The 12,816-nt window shown below is 40.3% G+C and overlaps 1 protein-coding gene across 3 annotated transcripts in view; it reads right to left on the reverse strand.

Annotated features, from left to right (window-relative positions):
* Positions 1 to 1,988: 1,988 nt before the first annotated feature.
* Fmnl2 (formin like 2) overlaps positions 1,989 to 12,816 on the reverse strand; it is a 287,984-nt gene continuing 277,156 nt past the window's right edge. For 2 of the 3 annotated variants that reach the window (XM_051166486.1, XM_051166484.1), the window contains 5 exons: positions 11,967 to 12,130; positions 11,025 to 11,126; positions 7,599 to 7,697; positions 7,166 to 7,289; positions 1,989 to 2,369 (listed from right to left, as the gene is read on the reverse strand). In XM_051166486.1, coding sequence (XP_051022443.1) covers positions 2,260 to 2,369; positions 7,166 to 7,289; positions 7,599 to 7,697; positions 11,025 to 11,126; positions 11,967 to 12,130 — 599 coding nt within the window. In that variant the 3' untranslated portion in view covers positions 1,989 to 2,259. Of the gene's footprint in view, positions 2,370 to 3,829; positions 3,877 to 7,165; positions 7,290 to 7,598; positions 7,698 to 11,024; positions 11,127 to 11,966; positions 12,131 to 12,816 lie in introns of all 3 variants that reach the window. The other variant, XM_051166485.1, reaches the window with a different exon arrangement.

Genomic DNA, 12,816 nt, shown 5'->3' on the forward strand with positions numbered 1-12,816 from the left:
GCTTGGATTGGATTCCCAAAACTAACAAAACTCACTATTAACAGAAAGCTTCCAATCTAACCAAATCTCCCTTTGAGCTTTTTGCTATAGTTAACGGTCTGAAAATATTTTAAAAGTAGAATGCTTGACATTTTAAACATTTATAAATCAGTCAGAGGCACCTGGTCTTTTGATCATGACAGCATGTAGGAAGCTGAGCAAAAGAGGCTTGTGTTCTTGTCTGGACATATAACTCTCCCCCCCCCCTTAAGTAATAAGAAAATAAAGCACATGAGGGAGTAATTTTTCTAAAATATACTCCCTTTAGATTTTAAGCTCAAGCAACATGCTATGGATAAGTCTACATAAACAAGAACACCATAAAATATACAAAGTATAACATATGACAGAATAGTAGTGTAAATAGTTTATTTGCTCAAATGGCATGAAAAGACCAGAAAAGTAACATGAATTGCTTTTATAAAACATTTCTAATATTGCTAAGAAGCAGGCCCATTAATAGACAAACAAAAGAATATGCCAACATTACTGTCTGTTTGTACACCGGGATATTGGGGGGGGGGGGGTGCTTTGTTTTGGAAAACAGCTGATTTGTGTGAAAAAAAGTTCAAATATTTCATGTGATCAAATTAATATATTCATCAAGATGAATATTGACTCAGTAAAAAGACAGCAATTTTGGCATGTTCTTTTTAAACTACACATTTATGAATGTGCCAACAAGTGGCAGTTTAAAAAGGATCTGTAAATAGGTATACTACTGTGAAATGTGGTAACTGACTTTTAAACTGTCCTTGTAGTTAAATATATATATTTAAAAAAACTATAAGTTAAAGTAACATTCAGATTGTGTAGCATAGGCTGATGCATTTTTAAACAGTATTTACAGTATTACCCAGAGGCTTAGGTAGGAATTAAAGAGAAGTGTAAAAACCATAAAAAACTGCACCAATCTTATAGCAAAATATCTGTACATTTAAAAGATCATATAACTACACATCCATGAAAAAGGGACTTTCACCAAGGGGTTCACATGAACACAAGAAATTTGGAGGTTAAATACTATACAATAATTTTTACAATTAATATACTGATGTACCAACAAGGTAAGCCAGAAGCAGACTATGTGTTGTGAGAAGTACAAATTTAGCTTCAGTCCAGTCTCTGAATAGATCAAAATGCCTTGTCAGTGAGGAAGTAAAAATAAGTGACTTAGTTAACCATTTAACCCTATCATATATAATTTAAACTTAATCTGAACATTAATTTCCTACAGTTTAATTGGAATTTCTGAAAAGTGAGAAATATACCAAGCAGTTCAGTCTTGATAATTTAATGTTGACTGTATCAGTATACTTTTAATTTACAAACGGAAAAAGAAAAGGACCCTTCGATTGTCAGAAGAGAATAAGGCCAGATTCCTAACATTAACTAACACATGTAATCTTGAGTGCTTACTGATAGAGCTTGTGGTAAATTCTCCCTGACTAACAAGGCACCAATTTCTATTTTAAGGATTGACCCATAATGGTCCTCAGATATCAGAATACTGATTACTGAGATGTTAATTTTAGTGCTAATTAATGAATATATTTGTGTTATTAAAAGCTGCCTCTAGCTTAAGAACACAGTTCAGCAAATAACTCTTATTCGTTGTTTTAGGCCATCTTGCAGGCATACAAGTCATTGTCTTTGTGCATGGTACCCTTGCACAGAAACAACATAAGACAGACTTAAGTGACTTCTAGTGGCACTATAGTTGCATCCTGTTTATTCTTTGCTGGGGTTTAATGATAGAAAGGACTTAATTGTATGCCAGTTTCCTTCTCCCTTGTTACAAGTTCTTAAAAATAGAGTTGATGAATATGGCTTGAATACACAATTTCTTAGAAGACTTCATAGCAAAAGAAGCAGACACATCCCTGTTATTTACAGGAGACCAGGGTGGCCCTAGGGACAATCACAATGGCAAATAGTGAATTTAATATGAAATTTATATTTTGGTTAAAAAACTGAGCAACATACTGATGTAAAAAGATTTAAGTCAAATCCTATTGCTTTGATTAATCTGAGCAAGTTTCTTCCAATTTTAGGCACTTGTTAACAAGGGTTAAAAGGAGAACCCATCTTTAGATTCTTGTGTTTACTAAATCTGAGCCCTTAAAGAGTATTTCATTTGTATTGAAGGCTGCAGCTAAATGATAGCACATAAAGTTCACATCGGCAGTTTCATCACACCCTCTCCTCAATGTCTCGGCGTCACATCGTTATCTCCGCACCATTAACAGAACGCAAGTTCTGATCATCGAAGCGTCGCCTCACACTTCGTCTCACCGCATCGGCTCGTCTATATGGTTGGTTTCTAAGATCTGTAATGAGGAAAATGCCAATGAAATGACAGTAACCTCAAGTATGTCTTAACAAGACAAAGGCCAGTTGGCAGCCAGTCAAAGCAGCTTGTGTAGAGTCAACTAACAGGCCCTTTGAACCCATAGAGCATTCAACCAAAGACTACATTTGCCTTAAGTATTTACAATTAAAAAAGATGTAATACTGGTAGGATTCTGAGACTTAGAAATTATTTCTGTCACTGTCAATATCTTGGCTAGTTGAAATATTTTGAGATGTTTCTCCAATTGGAAACAACTGTGGTCAGTCCTAGAGGATCCTAAGTATCAAAAGCGATTACAATGAACTTATACTGTAAAATTCACAAAGAAAACTGTATTATCTTTATAGTTTTAACAAGGATAAGACAGGAAAGAACTACAGAACCAGTTCCATTGTTTACAACTCTAGATAGCTGAGGACAGATTTTTTTTAATGAATTAGAAATAGTACTCAGTACCTCACTCCTTTAGTAGTCTCCTGCACCTGTGATGTTTGTACTTACATCTACAGGGAAAAGAGCCTACTCCAATTTTCCAGTCTTGCTAATGCAAGGCAGAATGTTTGACATTTAAAAAGAAAGCTGTGAAAGAGCGAGTAAGTCAAACCAATGCAGTGCACTGAAGGTGAAGGAGGCGTTGCTGTAGTGGGATTAAACAGGAATTTTTAGGTAAATACTCTTAGTATAAAGGCATACTTTCATGAATATGGTCTAGCTAGCATGTAGCCTTTTGATGGAGTTAAGACATGATGAAACAAAAGGTAATTTTCCCTTCAATTAGTATTTATTAATAGGATTACAGGCTTAGGTGAAGCAACATTCTACATTTTAAAAAAAGACCTTTTTAAATTGTATTTAAGTTGATAGTTTACATAGAAATCAATACTTGGTGAATATTTCTGCAGGGGAAAAAATTTAACTGGAATCCTGTGGAACAGACCTATCTATCCTCTTGAATTTGTCTCCAATAGACCTATTACCTTCTGGCTTCTAAGTAACTGCCCTTCCCCTATTCCTTCTCAGTCTAATCAAAGTCCTCTCAAAGCTCTGTGGTTTGGGAGTCCTCAGATGAATTATTTGCAAAATTCAAAATCTTTCACCTCTATTAGCCACTACCTACTATATTCATCCAAATAAAGCAGGAGTTAACTGTGTAACTTGAAGACAAACACAGATTAAAAGAAGCAAGTACAGTCAGCAACTACTCTGCCAAGCCATCAAAAAGAATGTGAAGGCTAGCTGAGAAAGCCACACATAATTCATGTGAGGCACAGACTGGTCAGAATCTCACCAGTATCACCCTTAACCATAAATTTAAAAAAAATAAATAAATAAAAAACCACTGGACTGTATATAGGAAAGAGGAGGAAGCTAAGTAAAAAGTGATGCTTGCCAGCTCTGTGTATCCTCCACCACCGGTGTGCTAGAAGAAATCCTTACCCTCGAGTGAACATTTGGAAATTTAGTGATATTATTCTTCTTTAAGGCTAAACAGAAAACAAAAACACAAAATGATGGTTAAGTAAAAATGGGATGAAAACAAAAGCAACTTAACTCAGTGTTTAACATTGCTGGGCTTGTTAGCTAACAGAGGGTGTGGGCCTTACTACAGATTGTGTTAGGTTAAACAAGGGGGGGGAGGGGTGAGCATCTTCCCACCCAGCCAATCACCCAGTTTCAAGCTGCTTTGAAGATTGGCTCCAGAAAGATACAAAGTCCAGCAACAAACAGCCAAGCAGATGAAAGTTTTCAGCTTGTTAATGAGCACTGGTGGTTAAGTACACTGCAGAGCAGGCAATGACAGGGACATCTTTGATTCACAGACAAGGACAGTCAGCAAATATAATTCATAGGATAGTTATACCACAAAACACCCAGTTCCATGTCAATCTCAGTACAGGAGACAGGCAAAGGCTATGATAATTGGTAGTATGTGCTTTGTCTCTTCTAAGCAACTATGCATAGACATATTTGCTCCTTTTAAAGCATAAATACTGAGCCTAGGAAATTGGACAAGTCTTAACACCTCCTGTTATCAAACGCTATGAAAATGCTAATTTCCAATGGTAAGTATACTATCTGTTTTACCGAGGAGGTCTAGATGTGACCTCATCACCAAAAAGTACTTGGTTTGACATGGAACAGAGTTACCAATGAAGGGGTATGAGAAAAGGCGGTGGGGAGCTCTTTTAGTCTTTGCTTGTACCTCCTGCCTTGCATCTCTGCTATAGTATGGAACTGAAGATAGCTGAAATAGGCCATGACAGTGAATAGACATCACCTGCCCAGGGCAGTGTTGTGGGCCAGTAATTGCTGGCATCAGCATTTTCAAGATTTTCTGCTGAAAGGGTTCCCAGCACAAAGCTTAAGACTATATAAGACTTGGGGCTGGAGAGATGGCTCAGAGGTTAAGGGCACTGTCTGTTCTTCCAAAGGTCATACGTTTAATTCCCAGCATGGTGGCTCACAAGCATCTATAATGAGATCTGGTGCCCTCTTCTGGCATGAAAGCACACATGTGGCAGAATATAAATAATAACTAAATCTTTTAAAAACAAACGAACAAAACCCGACAAGACTTGAGAAAGGCCCAATTTGCAGCTGTCTTTAGTACAGGTCTTTGTGTAAATGCAGCTTTAGAACCTTTGTCATTTCCATACCCTGTATAGATGGTTTTATTGTTTTTCATTGGGCGGGGACAGTATGTGCCGTGGTTCCGGTGTGGAAGTCAGAGGACAGTTTGCCAGAGTTGGTTCTTTCCTTTTATCATATGGGTACAGGGGCTCAATGTTAGTTTTCAGGCTTGGTGGCAGGCACCATAACCTGCAGAGCCATCTCACCATTTCCTGAGCAGTTCTTTAAAGTGTATTATCAGTAAACCTGCTAGAGCACAGTCAATACTGGTCTTAGAAGTTACTGCTTATTGTCATTTTGCATTCAAATATATTAGCCCCCAAGTCTTTAACTTTATTCTTCTGAACATTTCTGCAAGTGGTTCTATTAACTGTCACCCACATCCATACCATTGCAGGAATGTGGAGCTATATATAACATGTACTGAAAGTGGCAGTGAGTGTACAGTAATGACTGAACTATACAGCCATGTAGCAATGAAGACAGCACAATGTAAAGTGAGGAAGATAGCATTCCACAGTGATTGGTCCTAAGACATGGAGGGTGGAGAGAGGAGATTTAAAAGAAAAAGAAAATCTTGTAGCAACCTTTTAATAGTATCAGGTGACAAAGAGCAATAGTTTAGTAATGGTATTCTTCAGTGAGAACAGGTTCGCAGAAAAACCGAGACCCACGCTTGGCGGTGCGAGCAGTAAAGGGCACAGTCTTCAGCACTGCATTGAGAATAACAGCCAGACAACAAACAAGTAAAAGGCCAAGGTCTATTGCATTAGTACATGGTTAGTGTAAGAAGAAGGGTAAAAGAAAAGGCAGTATGTATTCCATTCATTCAAGTTGGAGGACAACCTGGGGCTTTGAGGGTGGAGAGAAGAGAGTGAAAAACACTCCAAGGAAAAACTATTCTGGGCAACGTTTTGGTCAAATAAACCTGCCGCTTTAATATCAGGCAAGGAATTCTTTGTTGATTTTAAAAATATAATCTACATATCTGCTTAATCTCCCTATGTTTGGTATGGTCTGAAAGTTCTATGGTTTTATAGAAGCTTGACATCCCTATTCATAATGCTGAGTAAGCTACAAGAAAATTCAATTAACTATGCTTTTTTAAAAACTAGAATTTTGTACATCTGAATAAGAACTATACACTTAGTTTTGAGTGTGATAAAGAACAATGTGTTGGAGCTAGAGGGATGGCTCAGAGGTTAAGAGCACTGGTGGTTCTTCCAAAGGTCCTGAGTTCAATTCCCAGCAACCACATGATGGCTCACAATCATCTATAATCTGGTGCCCTCTTCTGGCCTGCAGGTGTTACATGCAGGCAGAACATTGTATACATGAAAAAAACAAAAAATGTTATATTTTGGCTTTTTAAAAATAAACATCCATCCTCAGCTTTAAAAGATGCATATTTAAATATTTCCAAATGAGGTTATAGTTATGAGAATTCCTTGAAAAGACCCAGGGATTGGACCCTAAGAAGGACAGGAGCACTAGCATATATATGTAACAAGACTGACCATAGTTTACTGTTGAGATGGGTGAGGAACAACTGAACATGCATCATATAATTGTCTATACTTTAACATATTTTTAAGCCTTACCTAAGAGCAGAATGCCTTAAGTATATCTGATAAACAGCATTCATACGCAAGAGACATTGAAAAAAAGTCACTTACTGCAACTGTCAAACAGACCAGCAGCTTAAGTTACCATCCTTTGTTACCTTTGTTACTTTAAGTAAACAGGTTTTTAAAGAGCATGCCAGAGAAACCTACATTGACCACTAGTACAGAGAATGGACTCGCCCGCATTATTTCTATTAGGCAAGTATACCCAAGTGGCCACAAGGAGAAAAATCATGAAGTTTGATAAAATCAAAGCTAATGGGACACTTAGGGGAGGGTACCTACAGGTCCCCACAGGTACAGAAAGGTCAACATTGTTCAGAGTGTTGGACAGCAAACAAAATCAAAATGTACTTCTAACCCTAGTTTACAGTCTTGGTCCATAATTCTTAAATTTCATTAGTCCAACCAAAGAGCTTGCCAACTGTTCCCAAAAGGAACTGCAACATCAGTATGTGGCCCCACTTCCATGAGGCAGTGTGATCACTACAGACCACAAAGACGAAATACCCTTTACCTGTGATAATGTCTTCAATGGCGCCATCTTTTCCCTCATATACATGTCTGTTATCTTTAACTTGTCGCCTTCTCAATTCCGCAATTAACTCTTGCTGCTGCCTCTTTGATTTATGGGAAGGAGACTGAGAAGAAAAGCAGAGACCAATGATGCTAGTACCCGCCTGGATTTTAGGAAAACCCAAAGTGCCTGAGCTTTGTCTTGAACATCCAACACTACAGATACCACCATCCCCATACTCTGCCCAAATGCCAAGACCAGGACATTTCTGGGAAGACAATAGAAACTTTAAGCCATGAACATACAAAACCCAAGTAGGCAGGAATGGTAAGGGTGTGTGTGTGCACGTGTGCGTGTGTTTGAGAAGGAGCAGGCTTACACTCTTTTCTACTTGTGCTCACTCAGGCCTATGCCAGAGGCAGAAACTTCTTACCTTTGGGTCCTGCTGCTCCATCAGGGCTTCTTGCTCCAACAGTTTTTCCATGAGAGCTTGTTCCTGCTTTTTCCTCAGCTCATTTTCCTCTTCTGCTTGCTAGGGAAATACAATTTTAAAGATTGAAAATTGCGTAAATGGAAATAGTGACAGTTACGGTTTCTTAAAGCCATTATTTGAATAATCTGTAGTGGTTGGGAACTGAAGGCAGGAAGACCCTTCCTGACCACATTCGACTGGCAGCTGTGCTCCACCTCAACTAGAACTTTCCTGATGATCCTTAACTCGTACAAATAACTTCTGGGCCCCACCCCTCTGATCACTGTTCTCAATTATTTTCAAATGAGTCTGTATTACTTTCAGAATCTGCCCACCTACTAACAGCTTCCCTGAAAGCTTTTGCTGGAAAAAAACCTCCATTTCCCTGGACTTGCACTTCCTTAAGAGCCATACTGCATAGGATTCTTGCTTTCTCCCTACAACTCTCCAAATGAGCCAGAATGACTGATCTGATAAGTTGGAAAAAGAGAGGATAGACTCAGCTCTCTTGGGTATTCTAGAGGCCATACCTGCCCAAGAGACTTTTTTTGTTCTACAAACTGATGGAAAGGTCATCTGTCTGGTTTAGGGATGAAGTGTAGTTCACAAGTTTGATTCTGCCAAAAAGGTTTGCATTTTAATGTCTATTTCTCTTTTAAAATGGTCTTATTTCTTGACTATTTCATATATGTGTATATATGTCTGTTGCCTTTGTTAGGTTTCCTCTGGGCTCATAGAGAAGGACAAACAGCAGTGTATTAACTTCCCAATACCACTTAATTTCCCACAAGGCAACATGATCAGGACCATGTGAGAACATTGTTCAACAAATGTTGGACAAAGAGAGTATTTGGTAACAGCACCAAGCACCTACCGTGGCAGCTGCAATGATTGCAAGGCTAAATGGTGAGGCAGAGGAGCACACCTGTAGACAAGCTTGACCACAATGTCCCAAAGGTCACCGAGGGCAGCTGCTTTTTACCTCTGTTTCACACATGCCCCAACTGAAGCCTCAGGCTCTGAAAGCAATCCCAGCACTTCCTAGGTTTTATCATTTTTACATGTGATTTCTGACCTTAGGCTTGGAAATTTTCATGTGAAGAAATGTGATCATAGCACCTCATAGCAATGTGATTGTGGTACCTCAAAAGAGCCATCTGCGACATCTCTGCAGCTCATTAACATGGCTGCCACCCTAGGGAAAGGGAACTACAGAGTACCAGTTAACAGCAGCTGGAAGCTTCTTCAGCATCTCAGCCCAGTGCATCCTCCTGCTAAGGAAGCTTTCCTTATGTTCTTAACTTATGACAGGACTGCCATATTGGCCATGATTAAAGGACGTAACTGGGTGTGTGTGTGTGTGTGTGTGTGTGTGTGTGTGTGTGTGTGTGTGTGTGTGTGTGTGTGTGTGTGTGTGTGTGTGTGTGTGTGTGTTTCAAGACAAGGCTTCACTGTGTAGCCTTGGCTGTCGTGGACTCACTTTGTAGACCAGGCTGGCCTCAAACTCACAGTGATCCATCCACCTGCTCCCAACTGCCTCCCAACTACTGGGATTAAAAGTGTGCTCCACCAGCACCAACCCCTCCACTCACAAGATAAGAGCGTAATTTTTAATCTGAGTAATAGGCCCTGGGGTGAATCTCCAAAGCCATTAGCCTCTACTCATTTTACAAAAAAGCTTTCTTCATACTTGCCATGGTTTTTTTTTTTTTCCTCAAAAGTTTACATAAACTGCTCAAATCCTTTAAAACGTTTTTCTTTCCTCCACCAACATGGCCAATGTTAAACATAAAGTACTCCAGGTAGTAGAGTTTGCTCTCAATATCTGAATTCTTCATCCATGAGTTTAATCAAATATAACTTTTGAAATATTCAGAAAACACCCTGCATCTTTACTAACCAGAGACATTTTTCTTGTTTCCTAAATTATAGTACAACTATCTGCATAATATTGGTAAAATGGATTGAAAGATAATGTACCCCATAGGCTCATATTTTTCAAACTTAGTCCCTAGTTGGTGGAACTATTTGGGAAGTGCCTTAGTTGCTTTTCCACTGATGTGAAGAGACACCATGACCCAGGCAACTCTTTTAAAAGAAAACCTCTAACTGGAGGCCTGCTTACAGTTTCAGAGGCTTACTCCAATTTCCTCATGGTGAGGAACATGGCAGCACACAGATGCACATCACAACACCATCTGAGACCTTCACATCTTAAGCAACAGGCAGAAAGAGAAGGGGAGACAAGCTCTAGTATGGCCTTTTGGAACCTCAGGGCCCGTTACCAAAGACCTCTTCCAACAAGGCTCCACCTTCTGATAGCTCATCAGCTGGTGACCAAGCTTGCAAATATAAGAGCCTTTGGGGTCCAATCTTATTCAAACAAGACAGGAAGGATTAGGAGATATCACTGGACTTTGAGGTTTCTAAAGACCATTCCTAGTGTACTGCCTCTTGATTTGTGTATCTAGATATGAACTCTCAGGTGTTGTTCCTGCCTCCTGCTACCATGTCTGCTGTCCACTATCATAAACTGGAACAGTATGCCCAGTTAAACTTTCTTTTGTAAGTGGCCTTGGTCATGGTGTTTTATCACAGCAATAGAAAAGAAGCTACTGTGTTACAATGAGTCTAGAAACTTCAGATATACAGGAGAAAATGCTCAAATTATATGCAAGTAAACATAGTATCATTTTACGTGAGGAACTAAGGAGCCTCAGAATCAGGTATCCCCAAGCTTCTAAAATCAAACCCCACAGGTACTAAAAGGCTTAACGCTTCCTACGAGCTAAACGTTTCTAAAATCTTTGTCATCCTTTGCCAAAAAGGGAAATCTTTGGAGACTATTTTTCTTTCAATCACATGCCTTTTTAAGATCATGGATCATGTCCAAGGATGGGTCCTGATCAAGAAGGAGAAAGCAGCTGCCCTGTACAGCACCATCTTTCATTCCATAATACCAAATGCTAGTCTAGGAAGTCGCACAGCCCAGTCAGGTCTAAACACAGCACACAGGCTGTCCGTGACTTGAGTTACAGCATGTGCTACTGACAGACCTTGGTTCACGTTAACCCATCAAACAATTACATGGACTTGTGAGTTTTTAATGCCCTCCACCTTGCTTGTATGGGTCAACAGTCAATACCAGGGTAGCAGTGGTGATGGAGAATCTCCCCTACCCCAAGCAGATAGGTAGTTGCCTTGGCTTTCTTACTGATGCCCAGGCATGGTTCTGACAAAAATGAACTATCATGGCCTGAGGCCCCAAAAAGCCTTAGCAGTGTCAGAGAGTGAACACTCAGATCTTCTGCTCAAGGCCTCTGCAGAGGAGCCAAGTCACACTTCTGGGGGAGGGCATCTGTTGAGAAAGTGGAGAAGGCTACTAACCTTGTAGGCTTTCACAAATCGAACAAAGACAGGGAAGAACACAGAGGGTGGTGTGGTCTTGGGGTTTTCGCCAAAATACTTCACCACATCATCAAAGGCATCCTGGAAAGAAGCAATTTTTTCTTGAATCTCATTAGCTTCACTACCAGAACAAGATGCTCTGGGCTGGATAGCTCAACCACAGACACTTGCCCTGAAGCTTCTGTGCCCTGATGGGGTCCTCTACATCAGCTCCAATATCTCAGTAAAGGCAATCAGAAAAATACAGCAGTGGGACACAAACTCACCTCTCAGATCTTCTGTTTCTTCCCCAACCCTATAGTAACACACACACACACACACACACACACACACACACACGAGAGCTATTTCTTCCATGAGTTTCCTAAGGCTGTGACATCACTCCTTAAATCACAAGGTCAGGAAGGATCTTGGAAGCAACTCTGGCTCTAAATCCCAACTCTTTGATTCCTACCCCATGAAAAATAGGCTCTTCTGTGATCCATTACAGCCCTAAACCAGAAGCTACCTCTGTGTGTCCAGTTCCCCAGCACCCCACCTCCTGCTCTTTGGTGGTGTACACTGCATGCTGTTCTAGGTTACTTGTTTATCAGAGGTCCCTAAGGTAACAGAGAGGTATGAAGTCTAAGATCTACAGAAACCTTAAACTCCAGAAATACTGCTTTGGGAGCCCAGGCCTGGCATGTTACACACCTGAATACAGACCTGTGGAGAAGGAATTTCGGAACAACACGGAAGGAGCAAAGAGGGCTTTCACAAAAGACCCCACTTGGAAAAGGCACTTTCAAGGACAATGATGGAAAAATTGAACATTAGCTACATAAGAAACCAGCCCACTAACAGTAGAAAACTGTAACATTCGTGTCCCAGCCCAGAGCCTGTGCCTCAGGCGGCCTGAGGGAGCTCACTGTCCTGGGCTACCTGAGCAATTTTGGCGTCATCCTGCAGCTTCTTCAGCTTGCCCTCGCTGTGAAGGATGAACTCTTTCAGCAGGGTGTTGTGGTCGTGCATGCTGTACTCCCTCTTGGTTAAATCCATTCCCCTCTGTAGCTCCTTCACATCCAGCAGAACGTTTTCAAGGGAGACTGATGGAGAGAAAGCATATGTCAGGGAACTTCTACTAAGAAGAAGCCAGGCTGCTAATGCAAGCTCTCAGGACTTTGTAAAACTCACTCAGGACCCTTACAATTAGTTCCCACTGTAGTCGCAGATAGCCTTTCATATGACTAATCTATGAAATGCCAGTATCAAATACCACAGTGATTTCTTCATATGCACTAATCTTACTGTTCCATTAGCATACTTTGCTAATGAAGAAAAGCAACATGAAGTCCTATGGCCTCCCATGAGTCACACAGTTTGGAGAGAGCAAAGGAATTGGAAAATAATTTCAGTCTCTACTTCTTGTGCTGAAGATCAAGGTTCCATCTCCATCCAACCTATTGGCTTAGCTGTAGGTTTAAATAGGCCCAAGATTTCTTTCTTTATCCGCCCCCCCCCCCCCCCGCCCATCTCTTACTTGCTCTAGTTGCTGTTGTGTTCCTGTAACTATCCGGCAGAGGGCAGAATTTTACCTGAAGTTTAGTTGCAGAGACCACTAAGACCCTAGGCAACCTTGGATAGGTTTTTGTTAACCCTTTCTTTCTTGCTTCAAATAATTTGGTATGAGGCTTGTAATAGTGCCACCACCCAGAGCAGGCACACTTCTGAACTCTATAGTCACTTTCCCTAAAGAAGTTAGTCCCAGTTGTTTTTCCTGTTCCTCAGCTCT

This window comes from Acomys russatus, chromosome 24 (assembly GCF_903995435.1).
Source record: "Acomys russatus chromosome 24, mAcoRus1.1, whole genome shotgun sequence".
Taxonomy (NCBI): domain Eukaryota; kingdom Metazoa; phylum Chordata; class Mammalia; order Rodentia; family Muridae; genus Acomys; species Acomys russatus.